At 70.0% G+C, this 16,509-nt stretch overlaps 1 protein-coding gene across 6 annotated transcripts; it reads right to left on the bottom strand.

Annotated features, from left to right (window-relative positions):
- Window positions 1-764: 764 nt before the first annotated feature.
- INAVA (innate immunity activator) lies at window positions 765-16,041 on the bottom strand. 6 transcript variants are annotated; one of them, XM_036235498.1, is made up of 11 exons: window positions 15,564-16,039; window positions 12,344-12,563; window positions 9,890-10,038; window positions 9,396-9,538; window positions 8,868-8,984; window positions 7,984-8,206; window positions 6,239-6,292; window positions 5,367-5,562; window positions 5,049-5,201; window positions 3,419-4,013; window positions 765-2,388 (listed from the first exon to the last, which is right to left on the bottom strand). In XM_036235498.1, exons 3-11 carry the CDS (start codon window positions 9,942-9,944, stop codon window positions 2,296-2,298), a joined length of 1,629 nt encoding a protein of 542 aa, XP_036091391.1. In that variant the 5' UTR covers window positions 9,945-10,038; window positions 12,344-12,563; window positions 15,564-16,039; the 3' UTR covers window positions 765-2,295. The 6 variants fall into 6 exon arrangements, with proteins under 6 accessions (XP_036091391.1, XP_036091389.1, XP_036091392.1 ...); XM_036235496.1 differs by having other exon boundaries at window positions 15,359-15,623; XM_036235499.1 differs by lacking the exon at window positions 12,344-12,563 and having other exon boundaries at window positions 15,359-16,041.
- Between the last annotated feature and the right edge of the window lie 468 nt (window positions 16,042-16,509).

Genomic DNA, 16,509 nt, shown 5'->3' with positions numbered 1-16,509 from the left:
CGTCCGCCCTGTGCCCGGGGAGCTGGCCCCCAGGAGCCCCAGGACCCGCGAGCCGGTTAGACTCCTCAGTCTGACACCAGGGCCAGGTCCTCCCCAGAGACTCTGGGTGTCACGTTGTTTCCCAGCCCCCGACACCCAGGCCTCACAGCCACAGGCACCCGGGGTCCCAGGACGGGTGTGGGCCACGGCCACCTGCCGGGGGTGGGGGGACGGGCAGACGGGGCCCCTACCTGACGCTTGGCGCCTCAGACCCAGCCACCGGCTCGGGGACAGGCTCCAGGGGGCGCTGCGCCCGGGCCCTGGGCGGCCCCTGCAGGCCGGCCCGGAGACGTCTCGGGCTCTCCACCCGCCGTGGCCCCCGGAGATGCAGAGAGGCCTGCGGAGGCCCCGGCGCCTGAGGAAGCCCCTCTGCGGCTTTGCAGAGGGGGCCGCTTCTCTCCAGCCCCCCCGCTCTGGGCAGCAGCCCCTGCAGGCTCTGACACGACTCTGCTCGGCACACTGTCAGGCCGGAGCCGGACCGCGGCTGCCGGGCCCTCTCCTCCGGGTGGGGCGAGACTCCCGGGGCCGCCTGGGGCCTGACCCGGCGCAGGGGTGGGGGCGCCTGCTTCCGCCAGGGAAGCGGACCTCCCGCGAGGCCCCCTCCCCCACGCAGCCCACCTGCTCCCTGGGACCCAGCCAGACCGGCCAGGGAGGCCAGGCCGCTCCCCCACGCTGGGCAGCGCAGAGCTTCTCGGCGTAAAAAAAAAACACCCTTCGCCGTCAGCTCAGCTGATCACACAGACTTTATTCAGCACCGTGACCCACTCAGGTGCCGGCCCACGGCCGAGGACACAGCGCCGGGCAGCACGTGGGGCCAACAAGGCGGCGTGAAGGACGCGCAGGTGCGGCTGGGCACACAGGTGCCTCCCGGCTCAGGCCCCGGGGGTCGCTGGGGGGAGATGGCCGAGCCCTGGGGAAGGGGCCCAGGAGCAGAGGGCACTGCTCCCACGGCAGGACATCGGGACACGGAGGTGTCCCCCCCGACGGCCACCTTGCTCTCCCCTCGGCACCTCGTGCAGCTGGCCACACTGGCCTGTCCGGTGGCAGAACCAGGCCTCTGGGTCAGGCATCGAGTGCTCGGAGGGTTCGGCTGCACCCCAAGTCGCTGTCCGAGTCCAGGGAACTCGGAGGGAAAGGGGCTCCGCGGGCGGAATCAGGACCCAGCCCCGGCCCCCACTGGCCTCGGCCGGGCGGCCGCCTCCCGGGAGCGGGACCCCCACAGCGAAGGCCCCGACGGGAGCCCAGGCCCCACCCGGAGCCGCGACACGGGCCACGCAGGCCCACTTGACTCTCGGCAGCTGGGACGACTGGTTAGTGTCCTCCAGAGCGGGCTCTCTGGTCGGTCAGAGACAAGGGCTGACCCGGTCAGTCCCTGCGCAGGAGCCCAGCTCAGGGCGGGGGGGCAGGAGCCGCGAGCCCGCCCCCGCCTGGCACCTCGTGCGGGCCGCACCGGGGCGCCTCTCCGCAGCACCTCCAGGCTCGGGGTTTTAGGACTGAGATGAGATGTGTGAGGCTGTGGCAGTTTCTCGCGACGCCCAGAGGTGGTCGCACGGCCAGCTGTTCACCAGCCGGCGGCACGGACCGGTGCCCGGCAGGGCTGCCCAGAGGTCGGAGGAGACCCTGGGGGCCCACAGCGCCTAGAGCGCAGAGCAACTGGGGCCTCCCACGGGATTTACGGGGTCAGCAAAGTAGCGGGGCCGGGAAGTCGACCCTCCAGCAGGACACGCTGACCTCCGACCTGCAGGCGCCGTGTGCATCACAGAGCACATTCTAAGGGGGGAGGCTCCCCAGCCCGGGCACCCCTGCAGTACCCAGGGAGCTGGGGAGCGGGGTGCACCAGTCAGCTGTGGCCAGCCTCCAGCCGCAGTGGGACGGGAGGCTGGGCTGTTCTCCAGGCACGTCCCCGGCCCCGGGGCAGAGCATGTGAGGGCCCGACGGGGCCCCCCCGCCTCGTGCGTCCCCTGCCACAGGCCTGGCGCAAGGGGACAGACGCCGCCGGTCAGCTCGGCCAGGCCTCGGGACCCGCGGGCCAGTCTCCGGGGTCGAAGCGTTATCGTATTACAGGGATCTCGAAGACTGTTGACAAATATAAATCCTCGCACCAGGACTGCTGAACAAACACTGGTAAAAAAAAAGTCTCGGCTCCAGGCCATCAGCCTGCGGCGGTGACGGTGGTGACGGAGGAGCCGCGGAAGGCACTTGAGACGGCCGGTCTCAGCCGCGGCAGGGCCGTGTCGTGCTGGGCGCCGGCCGCGGTCACACCTGGCTGACGATCTCGCCGTTCTCGGGCACGAAGATCTGCACGGGCGCCCCCTCGGGGGACCTCCGGAGCACACACATGGCGGGGGCCTGCCGGGCCGGGGAGAGAGGGGTGGTGAGCAGCCCGGGCACCGCCTGCTCCTCAGGGCTGCGGGCCGGTGGGGGCCCCGGGCCAGCCACTCGGCGCCTGCCTCCAGGGGGCCGTTGGTCCCCCAGGGAACACCTGGTGGCCACTTCCCACTCCAGGTGTGACAGGCACCTTGACCGCCCCTTCCCTCTGCTGGCTCTCTGCTCGCCACCCTCCCCGTCTGGCAGGTTGGGACAGGCTGGGCCTGGGCCAAGGACAGGTCCAAGCTCGCTCACGGGGGAGAAGCACACCGGCTGGAGGGTGTGGCCAGGACGGGCTGCCAGGCCCAGATGCCACATGCGGCCAGCGGGCGGTGGCCGGGGGAGGGACACGCAGCTGGGCCTGCGGGGACCCAGGGTTTCGAAGCAGCTGCCCGTCGGTCCCTTCTGGAGCCCGCCCCCCGCAGAGCCCTCCAGTCCAGCGAAGAGCAGGCTGGGGCCTGCTCTCCCCCTCCCAGGACGAGGAGGCGGGGCACAGCAAGCAGGCGGCCACCCCCACGTCACGGTCAGGGCGCGGCGTCCCAGAACCACCCACGACCCAGGGCAGCACCGCCAATCACGGCTCGAGCACTCACTCCCCAGAGCCCCCGCCGGCCTGGGGCGCAGGTGCCCCCCCCCCCGCCCCCCACGGAGGCAGTGAGGGCGCGGAAGCTGGCCGGCAGGGCTGAGGCTGGAACCCGGGCTCGACAGGGGCGGGGGGCTGGGCAGTTAACCGCCAGGCCACCTGCCCTTTAGCCCGACAGCACGGAGGGGCGGCAGCCGCCCCAGGAGGCCGCTGACCGACAGGCAGTCACGGCGTCCGGCTTCCGCAAACACTTTTGCAGAGTCCTTTTGTCCTGGGCACCCCAGTCAGGAAGGGGGGGGGCAGCGTGGGCTGGACCGCGGGGAGGAATACGGGTGGGTCTGTCTGGGGACTGTCCTGGGGCCTCTCCTCTGGCCCGGCCCAGCCCGACCGGCAGGTCTTGCCCAGCGCCAGGCCCGGGGGTGACCTCACCTGTGCCCGGGACGCCAGGGCCCGGCCGGGGGGCAGGCTGTGCACGCGGAAGGCCCCCTGGCGGTCCAGCGAGTGGGGGCGGGCACCGCGCAGGTGGGCGCGCTCGACCCACGACTGCAGCTCCTGGGTCACGGCCGCCCGGCAGAGCGGGCGGCCCGTCGGGCTGTCCTTGAGAGAGGGCGTGCGAGCGGGGCGGCCGCGGGGGCGCACGGGCTGCGGCCGCTGCTGGAGCCGCAGGGCCAGCGCCTGCTCCTCGCCCGGCGGCAGGCGGCCCTCTGCCACCAGCACGTAGCGCCCGGCCGCGAGCGCCCCGGGGGGCAGCAGCAGCGCTGGGCGGGCCGTGGCCGCGCCCCAGGCCCCGCGAGGCCCTGGTGGCATGGGCGGGGACAGTGGCCGCAGAGCGCAGATGTCGGGGCTGCTGCTGCCCGGCGAGGTGGCGTGCGACACGCTGGAGCCGTCCGAGCCGCTGTCCTCGGAGCAGGAGAGGGGGACGCGGGGCGGCCGTGGGGGTCCGGCCGGGGTCCAGCAGGAGCTGGGCACCGTCACCGTGTAGTGCGTGGGGCGGCGGCGGGGGCCCGCCCGGAAGGAGTCCACCCTGGGGGGGACGAAGACAGACGCCCTGAGTCTGGGGGTGGGGGCGGCCCCCTGCACCCCACCCCTCGCCCCGCCCCTCGCCCCGCCCCTCGCCCCGCCCCCGCGCCCCGCCCCCGTCCGCCTCTCGGGCTCATGTCCGGTGTGCTGCGCTGTGTCACACCCTCTCGGCCATTCTGGGAACCCGGTGCTCAGCGGCGTTTCATCCGTGGTCTCCACGCCACGTAACTAACCGGAGTGTGGCTCAGGATGCGGCCACAGAGGAAGGCCGCCGTGGTCCCCAGTCCGAGGACAGAGCCTCAGGAGAAACCAGCCCCGGAGCTTGGGGTACGGGCCCCCACAACCGTGAGACGATCATTTCCGTCCCGTGAGCCACCCGTCCGCTGCATTTGGTTAGGGCAGCGCTGGCGAGTGGCCTCCCCCAGAGGCGCCGGTCTCGGACACCGCCGGCCGGGCAGAGGGACACAGCGTGCGGTCAGTTCTCAGCGCCCGCAGAGTCCGCAAGAGCAGAGGTGCAGGAGGCCGGGGTGGGCCTCGTGCGAAAAGTCCTGGACGAGCCCCATCTGGGCATGAGTTCCACGTCACCGAAACACAGCAACTTTACCCAGAAAGCCACGTCCCATGGGTCATGAGCCGATCGGCCGACAAAAACGTTGTGAGCGGAAGCTTGTGAGAGCCCCGCGCTGCGTCCCCGGGAGTGTGGGCCGTCGCCGTGGATTCGCATTTGGGGCGACTTCGCAGGACATAAAACGACCACGAACGAGAATCCACGGACGTGGTCGGCGACCGACAGCCTCAGACACCTGCTGAAGCTCCCGCCCACGCACGGGGGCCACCGGGGACAGAGCGGCCGGCCTGGCACCTGCCCTGGGCCCCCGGCACGGGACGCCTGTGTGACGGACACGCGGGGCCCGCGGAGGAGCCCGGCGTCGCGGGCGGACTGGCCACGCGCCGCCCACAGCTGCGCCACCCCGCTCCGCCGTGGGCTCCCGCGGTGGGCCCCCCACCCCCTGCGTCTCGGGGGTGGCCCGCGCGTTACCTCAGAGACTGGCCCCTCCTGCCCCGCACCTCGGGGGTGGGGGGGGCACTGGTGCGGCCCTGCCACTGGCCGGGCACGCTGCGGCTGGGCGCGGGCTCCGGCAGCCTCGGGCCGGGGGCGCCGGGCTGGTCCTGCAGCGGGGAGGCCGGGCTGCTGCGGAAGGGTGCAGGCGGGTCAGCGGCGGGAGGCTCCCGTTCCCGTGCATGTTTGCAGAGGAAGCGGGTGCTCGGAAGGGGCCCCACGCAGCCGCCAGCAAGCACACAGCTGGGCAGAGGGGCCGCCTCCCGCCTGGCCCTGCCGCGCCCTCCCGGCCCTCACCTGGACTCGCTGCTGGGCTCGGAAGACTTCCTCGGCTTCTCGTAGGGGTGGTCCAGGCTGGTCTCCCGCCAGGGGCTGTTCTGGATGGGGGCCCGGTCCAGGCCTGCCGTCTCAGCTCCAGCCGGCTGCAGCCCCTCGAGGCTCTGGGGCGGGAGAGGCGGGGACTCTGGGGGTGCTTCTGGCCCCGGGGCAGCCTCTGCAGGGGTGGAGAGGCCTGAGGGTAGTGGCCAGGATCCACCGAGCAGCTCTCCCCAGCCCATGGCTGTCCAGCTACGCTCCCCCCAGATGCTCGAAAAGGGATCCCCCTCTCTGGGACCCTATGCCCTCGCGGCCCTGTCCCACGCCTGCCCCCTTCAGGAAGCCCCCCTGGACTGCCTCCCTGGCTCGCAGTCCTCCGCGGCTGACCTTTGCTCCCGGTGCCATGTCTGCACCTGACCTACTTCGCCTGTTCTCGCCACGCCCAGCCGTGCCACTTCCTTACTGGCCTGGGCGCTGCCCCGGGCAGGGCGGCACACCTTCCGGTCACCTTCCCCCCGCATCTGTAGGGCTCGTAAACAGGGCTCTTGATCTACAGACTCGTGCCCTGCGACCGTCCTCTCAAAAAGGCCAGCGACTGTGGCCGGACAGCCCTCTGGCTCCGACGAGTGCACAGTGAAATAAAGTCCCAGGACGCCTGGGGCCCGGCTGCAACTCTCCCTGCCCTGCCCTGCCGGCAGGGCTGAGTGACTCGCATGGGAGGGGCCGGCCACCCCCGCCCTCGGTGAGCATGTGCGGGGCACCCCGCCTGCCCTGGCCCGCTCGCCCCCGAGCTCTGCCCGAGCCCCAGGGCCGCTGGCGCCCAGCCCTGACTACCTCCCCGAGACGCCCCTCACCTTCCTCCCGGAGTGGCCCGTCCGACAGGGAGCTGTCATCGGAGGCACTGAGCTCTGGAAAAGCCAAGGGGAGACAAGGGACAGAGGTGAGGAAATGAACCCGCGGGCACGGGGCGCCCCCAGCCTGGGGCGGCCCAGGCCGGACCCGCCACTCTGACCCCTCGTCAGGGGACGCCCCCTGGTGCCAGACACCGCACCGCATGGGTGCGGATTTGCTGCTTGGAAGTAGAAGAAAAATCAGAAGTTAGGAGCTAGGAGACAGGAAACCTGATTTTAGTCCTGGCTCTGCCATTAGCTTTGCAACTGTGAATCAGCCTTCCCAACGCACAGGGCCTCAGTTTCCCCATCTGTCAAACAAAAGCCAGGCCCGCCTGCGGCAGGGTTTCCTGGTGGGGAGGCGGAGGTAGAGCACCAATCTGGTCGGCCCGTCGGGGGAAAGAAGTTTGCTAACTGTTCCACGGCCTCGGCCGTCCACAGCGCAACTCAGCTGGAGGCCCCCGAGCCGAGAACTCCCGCGCCACGAGCAGCAGAAGCCGTGCGTGTGTGCGTCTGAGTCGTGGGGTTGGGGGCGACGGCCGGATGCGGAAGGTTCTGTGACTGGTGACATGGCCAGGCCCCCGGAGGACATGGGGCGTGGCGTTCCCGCAGGTTGCAGCCAGAGCCGGGCCCCGGGAAAGCAGAGGGGACTGACCTGGGCCACGGCCTTCGAGCCGAAGCCTTCGGGCCCTGAGGATCTGCCTAACGTGACCTGCGTGGAACTCAGGGGGCACCTCTGACTACACGTGAGAACAAGGAGGAGGAAAAACAATCCCGAGTGTGTCCACTGTGCCTTTAACTGCCCAAGCGCTGTGATAACTGCCTGCCCAAGGCCCGGGGCCAGTAAGCACTGCGCAAGGTCCTGGCCTGGGGGCAGAGAGTGGCCTCGGCCAAGAGCCGACCCCCCATCCAAGGGCCAGGGGTCAGAGCCCGAGGGGGTGGGAGCAGCGGACAATCCCCCCAGCCCAGCCCAGGCCAGGAATCCAGCTCTGCCCCAGGGCCCCCCACAGCCCCTCCAGCCCTTCACAGCAGCCAGGAGGTCTGGGACCCCCAGCAGGCCTGGGGGAGGGGCCAGCCAAGGGCAGGCACCCTTGGGGGGGGGGGGGCTGCAGGTCTGACCCGACAAGCTGGTTTTGTGTCTGAGAAGGACAAACGGTCACACCTCAGGGCTCAGAACCACATGTGGAAGGTGACCGAGGCTGGAAGCCTGGACGTGTTGATGGCTGGGCCTGGGCCCAGGCCACCCCCAGGCGCCCCACACGGCCACGGGGCTGGGGCCTCGACTGGAGAGGGGAAGCCGAGGGCTCCACCCGACCGGGGCGCTTCTAGAGACTCCAGGGGCTGTGAGGCAGGGTGCTGGTGAGCCTCAATATCAGCGTAAACGGCCCACGAGTCCCCCAGGCCCTGGGACGATTCAGAGAGCTGCGTGTGAAGCCCCGGAGTGGCCTCCCTCAGGCCAGGGGACAGCGCATCCCAGCGGCATGCAGAGCCTCGGGCTCGTCCGGCAGACCAGATACGCATCTCCAGGGGAGGAGCCCTTGGAATGGAAGGAGCCGACCTGGCCGGGGCTTGAGCCCGGGGGCGGCAAGGACGGTTTGGAACACTGGACGCAGCTGGGGCGCACGGCGGGGCTGGCCAAAGGCAGGAGCGGTGGCCGCAGCCCAGCACCCCGAACGGGCTCATGGGGACCACCGCCCCCACGGACTCACCGCGGCCCAGGGGGCGGGCGGGCGCCGGCGGGGGCCCGCTGTGGCGCCTCCACGCCCCCAGGTGGCGCTCCAGCTCCCGCAGCTTCTGCTCCTCCTGCCGCACCGCGTGCTTCCGCTGCCGGCGCGCCTGGCGGCCCAGGTGCTCCTCGCGGCTCAGGCGTCTGGCCGCCTCGGCGATCTGCAGCTGCAGCGCCAGCTCCCGCTCCAGGCTGCTCAGGGGGTCCTGCGGGGGGAGATGAGGCGTGGGCGTGGGAGGCAGGGGGCTCGGGGACCCTGGGGACACAGGGAACAGCCCCGGCCGGGTGTTCCGGATCCTGCCCTAAGCCGCCCTCCTGGGGCAGAGGGTGGAGTGATGGGAGGTGCCCACGAGCACAGCTGTCGGCCGAGAAAGCTGGGCCACCCCAGCCTGCCCGCCGAGCCAAGCAGGGCGGGGACCAGGTGAGACACTTTCCCTCCTGACCCCAAAGCGTTGGGCAGAGGAAAGTGCTGCCACTCAGGACGCGGGGCAGGGCTCCCGGGGGACCTGTGCCACACCCACTCCTCCGTCCCCAGCCAAGGACAAGGACAGCCCCAGGGGCCAGAGCAACCTGTCGAAGCAGGCCACCGCCTCTCTCGGCCAGCTGCCGGGCTCCTAACTGATCTCTGCCCACTGGGGACCACGCCAGTGTCCTCCCTTGAGTGCCTGGCTCTCTGCTTCCGCGTGGCCACCCGGGCTACGCCTCAGCGGGTGGCCCTCGTCCACTCGGAGCCACGCGCCCTTCCTGGGGGTGATGGGCGGCGTGCACGCTGCCAAGCGCCCGTGGAGGCGCTGGGCCTCAGAAGCTGTGCCCAGCTGGTGCGAGGTCCTGGCTCAGGGGCCGCCTTTGGGGACCGAGGTTCCTCACCTCTCTGGACAAGGCCTGCTCATCCAGCCTGTAGGCGGCTCCAACCCTGCGGCGGACCTTGGGGGCCTTCTCCCCTGGTTTGAGGGGATACTCAGCCGGCAAGACGCCCGTCAGCTCCTGCGGAGGGAGGAAGGTTAACCCAGGCCCCTCTCCACTCGTCCGGCCCGTGGCCGGCCAAGGTGAGCCTATCCCCAGGCCCGGCCATGCCCACCCTCCACTGCACCCTGTCACCCGGGGTGGTCTCGCTGGCACCTTTGAGGCCCCCTCTGCGCCCCTGCCCCGAGCCTCCCAGCCTCCTCCGCTCAGCTCCGGGGCTCGACCCTGGCCCTGGCCAGCCTCACCCACCTGCGTCTCCACCTGCAGCCTTCCGGCCCTCGCTCCCCGGGCCACCTGTGCCCTCAGCAGGGGCACCGGGCACCGTACCCCCACCTGCTTTCCAAAGCTCTCCCTTCTCACAGCCCCAGCCTCCCAAAACACGACTCCGCAGATGAAGCCCGGGTGCGGGGAGCAGACCGGGGCCGGGCTCACCGCCTCCCGCAGGCAGAGGGCCCTCAGCTCCTCCAGGCAGGCCTCCAGACGCCCCTCCAGGGCCCTCTGCTGCCTGCGCATGGCGTACGTCAGCTCCTTCGCCTCCTTCAGCTCCTTCAGCGGGGACACCGGGCTGTCGGGACCTGGGGCAGAGGGCACCCGTGTCAGATGCCTAGGGGAGCACGTCCACACACACGCACGCACACGCGTGCACACACACATGCCTCTCCTGCCCTCCGTCAGGACGGGGCCAGCCCAGGCCCACGAGCTCAAGCCAACCAGAGATAGGACATTCGCACGAGCCGGGTGGGCCATTTCGACGCGGATTATCAAGCTAAAATGGAAGATGCCGCGCTCCCGGCCTGACCCCCCGGGGACGAGGGCTCTCCAGCCCTCACAGCGTCCACCCCCCCACACAGAAGGCCCCCGACCCTCCAGTCCTGGGGCGCTGGGGCTCAGGGAGCCAGGGCCGGGGGGCCCCCCGAGCCGCTCACCAGACTGCAGGATGACGCCGCTGTCGGTGCTGCTGACCTCGTCCTTGCTCTCCATGGCGGGTTTCTGGGAGGAGGGGGCACAGAGCAGGGGGAGGTGGCACTGTTCCCAGCCTGGGCCAGGTCTCACAGGTGGCCTGGAGTTTCCCCAGCTTTTAGGAGATAAAAAAAAAAAAAGCTGTGCGTAAACCCCCTGGGTCCAAACAGCACTAAGAGTCAGACGCTGGAGGGGGTGGGGGCCGTGTCTCTGGGGCAGGTGGGGTTCTCGGCACTGGCCGTACATAGAGGGAAGGTTGGCTCTGTGGGCCCCACGAGCACACCTGGTCCCTACAGGCTCACTGGGCCACTGAGCCCCCTGCCTCCTCTTCCCCCCGGGGGGTCCACGGCAGGGTTGGCACAGGAGCCACCGCCCTGGGGACAGGGTCCGTAAGGAAGAGTCAAAGGGCAGGAACAAGGACGGGCGGGGCACAGGGAAGCAGGAAGTGGACAACGTCCTCCCGAGATACAGCCGTCCCCATGGGGCTGACTGTTCCTGGCCGGAGGACCTGGGAGGCACGAGGCCCACCCTGCCACCCCAGTGCGTGAGGGCACTTCCGGAAGTGGGGGGGGGGGCACTGGGCACTCAGCCGAGGCCTCAGGCTGGGGCCCTCACAGCCGCCGGCTCTACAGGCCATTAGTCTCAAAGGCAGTGGCCAGAGAACTGTCCCAAAGCCCAGAACCACCACCCGGGCCACTAACCACGACTAGGAGACCCCTCGAGGGGGAGTCGGCCCGGATCCCCTATGCCGCCAGGGGGCCTGGGGTGGGGGTCGGGGCTTTTGGGGACAGGAAGGGCATCCTGCTGCCCTGCTCCCTGGGGCTTGGGGACGCTGCCGTGGCTCAGGCGCAATCCCAGCTGTGCCGGCCCAGCCAGCACCCACACCAAAACAGCACCTGCTGCCCGCCCCCTCCCCGCCCCACCCCGCACCCCTGCAGGCCCTGTGGCTGGAGCAGAGCAGGGGCGGGGAGGGCGGGCCCGGGGGCCAGGGAGACGAGCCCAGCCGCCTCCTCGCTGAGTCAGCCCCTGAGCGACAGGCCAGTGCTCCCGAGTTTCTGTCTGGAGCTCATCCTGCCTCCCGAGGGCACGGCCCCGGGCTGGGCTGGGGGCGGCGGGTGCCACCGCTCGTCAGCCTCCGGGAGGAAAAGTGGGCCTTGGGAAAGGGGCGTACACAGCAGGGCAGAGGCGGGGGGCCCCGACAGCACCCCGGCCCGCAGAGGCGGAAAGGCCAGCACGGCCGAGGCTCGCTCGACCTGCGAACAACGCCCGGCGCCGGCGACGACAGTGAGGCCGGAGCGGGCCTGCCCTTGGGGGCTTCAGCTCCCCGAGGATGCCCGAGGGGGCGGCGGGGTTGGGAGAGAATTTACATGGGGCCCGTGCAAAGCTGCCCGAAACACTAGCCGCGTGTCCTGCGAATATGGGGGGGGGGGCGTCACCTCTGTCCCTTCCATCCCTCCAACCCCTCGTCCTCCTAGGGATGAGAACAGGGCAGAGGACAGGGGGCTGGGCAGTCACCCGCTTTCTTACCACCCACCCAGTAGCCTCGGACCCTCCGCCAGGCCCGGGCCAGGCCCCGCCAGAGCTCCCAGACAGGTAGCCTCGCTCGCTGGGGGCAAGAGGGGGTAATGTGGGTAGGAGCTGTTAATTAGTCACACTTGCTAATTAATTATTAACCTGACGGGCAGCTCCAGGGACTGGGGGTGCTGGGCGGACACCCCTTGACAGGTCAAGGCTCAGGGGCGGGGAGGGGGCCCAGAGGGGCTAACTGCTGCTCCGAGTGAGTCACACGCACAGCCCCTGGAGCCGGGGACCCAGATCAGACTCTGTCACCTTGCCTGGCTGGGTCTCGCCCCGCCTCACAGGGACAGTGGACATGAGGCCGAGGCCCTTTCCAGCCTCCGCTCTGAACCCGGACACTGCCGGACACAGCTGCACAGCGGGGCCCCTCACGCCCTGCCCAGCTGGCCTCCACTCCGTGGGGACCCCGCCCCGAGCCCGCCTGCACCCAGGAGGGCACGGGTCTCCTGCCGAGGTGCTTCAGGCACTGCTTTTCAGTAAAGCCAATTGGGGACACCCCCCCACACACACACACCGGCCTTCTGGTCCTCAGCCCTGGTCCTGGGCCCTGGGAAGCACTCTGCCCGACTGAACGATGTCCCCGGAAAAAGGCAGAGGAAGGAAGAAGGGCCGTGGGGCCGGGGGGGAGGGAAAGGAAGCCCAGGGCACCTCCCTCAAGCCGACCATGGGGTCCTCCCGTAACAAATGTGCCCCCGGCCAGGTCCTGGCCCTCTGGTCCCCTCCCCCTCAGCAGTACGCTGACAGGCTGCTCGTCTGGGCCACCGGCGCCCCTCGCCCTGGGCCCCCACTCGAGGAGGGGGTGGCGGAGCCGGCCGGGTCCCCGGTCCCCGCCCCGCCCTCACCTGCTTCTGCGCGGCAGTCCAGGCGTCCCGGAAGCAGCCCCCGTCCCCAGGTCAGGGGGCTGAGGGGCGTCGCGTGCCGCCTTGGGGCCTCCCAGGCCGCAGGGCGGCCTCCCGGTGCGCTCCCTCCGATCTGGCGCCTGCCGTCCCCGCGAGGGTCCCGCCGCAGCCTGGCCCGGTCGCTCCCGGGCTGCTGGCCCCGGAACCAGGCGACTTGTTGCGACTTGAGGCAGAGGGAGGAGCAGGTGAGCTAGTCCCTCCCTGAACAAACCTGCCCTGGCTGCTTCTGGGCCTCTGCACTTCCGGGAGCAGTGGCGCGAGGGGCACCGCGGAGGAACCCCACGAGGAGGCGGGGGGGGGGGGGGTGTGTGTGTGTCTGTCTTCGTGGAGGAACCCCACGAGGAGGCGGGGGGGGGGGTGTCTGTCTCCGTGGCCCACAGTGGGCACTAATGCAGCAGCCACGCAGTGGGGTGCCCAGTGCTCTCAGCCCTGACCCTGCCCTGGCTCCTGCCTCCGATGGCCACTGCCCTCCTGAGCCTCAGTTTCTCTTTCTGGAAATCGAGGCACGCAAACCCCCTGGAAGCGGGGGTAAGGACCACTGACCACGGGGGCCAGCAAGAAACCTGTAAACCACCAAGGCTAGGTCCTCGGTCCTTCCGCACCGCAATACTGACACTGAGGGCTGAGCTGTCTCTCCCCGGCCGGCTCAGAAGCCTCGGGGAGGCAGTGACCCCAACTCCCCACGCGGAGCCCAGACTGCTCCGGCCTTTCATCCAGACGCCTCCCCCAGGGGTCACGGGGACCATCGCTTCCCTGCATGTGATTTCCACTCATCCTTCAGAGCGCCGACTTGAACCCCGATCCTGACCGGCCCCAGGCCCTAAGCCCACTCCCCCAACTCGAGGGACCAGAGACCAAAACGGCGTTTGTTTCCTACAAAAATCAGGCCTCCAGTTCGCCCACCCCATTGACCCTCGAGCAAACACTGCTGGAATTCAGCCTATTTTACCAGGGGACAAGGCTTAGGCCACCTGTTGCCCGTCCCCAGGGAGCAGAAAAACAAATGCCGCAGATCCAGGACTGACCCCCAGACTGCGCCCCGCCACTGCTCTCTCCCCCCACTCTCCGACCCTCCCCGGGACCCTAGCACCTCAGCACACCTCTGCATGGCTTCCCCCCCCCCCAGAGTGGGGACGGCAGACGGCTCCGCCAGGCACCTCCAGGGACCGGAGCCCCCCCACACACACACTCAGCTCACCTCCACATTCCTGCACACACCCTCTTTCCAAACAATGCCAGTCTGGTCCTCCAGGCTGACCACCCCCTTCCCTCCCCAGGCTGAGGCTGAGGGGCCCCAACAGGGGACGGTCCCTTCCGCCGCGAGGGGCCTGCAGCCCTTCCCTCTCCCCAGCCCCAGGAGAAACAACAGCCATCCTACAGGTCTGTCACATTCTTCCAACGTCAAGACTGACACCCTCTCTCCATCTTGCCCACCCCCCCCCCAGCTCCAGGCCTGGGATGATGGAAGTTTCTAGAATCAGCTGACAGCATATTTTTTGATGCATTAAATAAAATTAAGAGAACCACTACGAGAACCAATTATACTGAAACATGGTTCTGAAAACAAACAAACAACAAATAGCGAGGGACGTGCTCCTCCCTCAGCAGCAAACGGGGTCTCCCAGCCCGCGATTCCACAGAAGGGACGAGTGTGGCCGACGTCTCAAGGCAGTGACAACTGCTGCGTGACACGGAACTATCTGTGAGTTCCGCTGACCCCCGGCTCCTGAGGGCGGCGCTGAATTTCTGCTGAAGGTAGTGAAAATTAAGGACGCAGGTTTCCCCTCCCCCACGGACATTCGCCAGCCGGCTAAACTCTCTCCAGATGCTTTAATGAGGACCCAGTTAAGAGCCCCACCTTCCGGTGACCCCCATCTCTGAGTGCAAAGGCCTCTTGCTCCCTCGAAATCGCAGGCGGCATGTCCCAACCCAGCAGAATGTGGGGTTTGGAGCAGAACTGGCCAACAGAGTGTGGGAGCCCCCCTGGCCCACCGGCTCTCACTGTGCGCCAGGCTGTCCAACTCCAAATGCCAAGGGCAGGTGGGCGTTCCAGGGGCTGGCTGGGGACCTGGGGCTTGGCGGCCCACTATCAGCCAGCCCATGGGGTCAGCGGCCAGATGACCCAACTCTAGACCACCGGCTGGTGAGGACGTGGAGTCTCCCCACATCACATTAGAGTACTCAGCTCTGTAAGCGGGGAACATCTGTCTCGCCAGGGTTGTCGCTTCCCAAGGAAAAGCCGCCCCCTCCCCGCCCCCCGCCGCGCCCCGTCGCCCCCCGCGCCCGCACACTGTCTTAGGTTCGGTCTGTGTTTCCTCTGGTCCATGAGCGCGAGTTCTTTAAGGCCGGGGCCCGTCCTGCGTCCCCACCCCCCACGCGCACCCAGCGCGGTCCAGTCCCAGGCGCCTGGAATCCCACAGAATGAATTAACAATCCGCGGTCAGCGCCCAGCCCGCAGAGCACACCGCGGGAGGGGAAGGGGCCGGGACCCTCCAGGCGAAGGGGGGGGGGCGGGGGTGACGGCTCCTTGGCCATTTTCCCTCCACACTCTCCTCCCTTCCCACTGGAAAAGGTGTTCGCCCCAGCGAGCGATGGTGGCGAGGCTGGGACGCGGGACCCCACCAGCCCGGAAGGCGCCCTGGAACCAGACCTCTGGCTTCCCTTAAAAGCCCCTTTGTCCGCTCCACCCTCTCCCCTCCCCCACCGCGCCCTCCGCATCCCGCGGCCCGGACTTTGCTCCTTTTGTTTGGCGGCTTCTGGCTTCTCGGAACCCGGCCGCAGGGTCCACGGCGCGGGGAGGGTCCCGAGAGAAAGGTGGCCGTGGTGGACGCAGGCATTTGGGGTAGAGACTCGGGATGCCCACCCCCCTGGACGGATTCCCGCGTTCCCTGTGCCCCCCCCCCCTCCGCTGAGGCCGAGAACCGCGGGTGCAAGGGCCGATCCCCCGTTCCCCCTTACCTGTCCTCCGGAGCTGCGGCGCCGCGCGCCCGCGCCCGCGCGCCCGGCTCCGGCCCCGCAGCCGCAGGACCCGCGTGTCCAGGCCGCCGTCGCTCCCCGCGAGCCCTCCCGCAGACCGCCCTCCCCGGAGGTGTTCCATTTAACTTCGGCATTTGCAGCATCCCAAATGTTAAAGATCCCAAGACATCTGTCCCCCGGGGCGTACCAAGGCGCGGAGGAGGGGGGGAGGCGCACGGGGGGGCTGGGGATTCCCACTCCGGAGCCGGGCGAGGCGGCGCGTGGGGCGGGAGGGTGCCGGCGGGGGTGGGTGGCCAGCGGGGGCACCGGCTCCAGGGGCGAGGCCTTCCCTCTTCGCCCGCTCTCGGGCGCCGGCCGGCGGGACCCCCCCGGCGCGGCCGGTTCCCGCGGCCCGGGCGGGAGGAGGCTGCTCTGCGTCCGCGCGCCGCCTTCGTCCGCGCGCCCCGGCGGGGCCTGGCGGGCGGCTGCGTTCCCGAGTGCCCCGGGTGAGAGAGGCGGCGCGGCCGCCGCGCCCCTCCCCGCTCCCGTGCGCCCCGCGAGCCGCCGTTGCCCCCCCACCTCGGCCCCGGCCCAGCGCCCGCGGCTGGCCGATCCCGGGCGGGGAAGCGGAGACGCTCCGGCCGCGCGCTGTGAGCCACGTGCCCGTCCGCCCTTCCCTCACTCGCTCGCTCCGCGTCCCTGGCCCCGTTTGCTCAGTAAACTAGCGCCCCGCACCGACGATCGGCATTCGGGTTCCCGCCCCGGAGAGCACCCCCATCCGGACAGTGCGCGCCGGTGAAGCCAGGGGCGGGACCCAGGGCGCGGAGCCCGAGGCCCGCGCAGGCCGAGGGGCCGCCGGGCCTGGCCACAGGAGACCGGGGTGCGGGGGGGGGGGGGCGCGGGGGCAGCGTTCGGGAGGTTTGCAGAGGAACGCGGGGGACAGCGGCGACAGGGCGGACAACAGCGCAAAGGCACAGGAGCCCGGTCGGTTCTGGGAGCTGCAGGACATTAGGGTGTGGATGGCGAGGGAACGAAGAGAGAACAGGCCGGAGTGGCGGGCAGCGGTCCCTGGGGAGGCGCGACGGCTCCGTGTTCTCCGGATTGTCCACGGCACTCAGGAAAGGCTCGCGCGTGCTCCACCCACGGAGCCTGGA

The sequence above is a fragment of the Rousettus aegyptiacus genome, unplaced genomic scaffold, assembly GCF_014176215.1.
Source record: "Rousettus aegyptiacus isolate mRouAeg1 unplaced genomic scaffold, mRouAeg1.p scaffold_m13_p_18, whole genome shotgun sequence".
NCBI classification, from domain to species: domain Eukaryota; kingdom Metazoa; phylum Chordata; class Mammalia; order Chiroptera; family Pteropodidae; genus Rousettus; species Rousettus aegyptiacus.
This window is presented reverse-complemented; position numbering and strand designations above follow the sequence as displayed.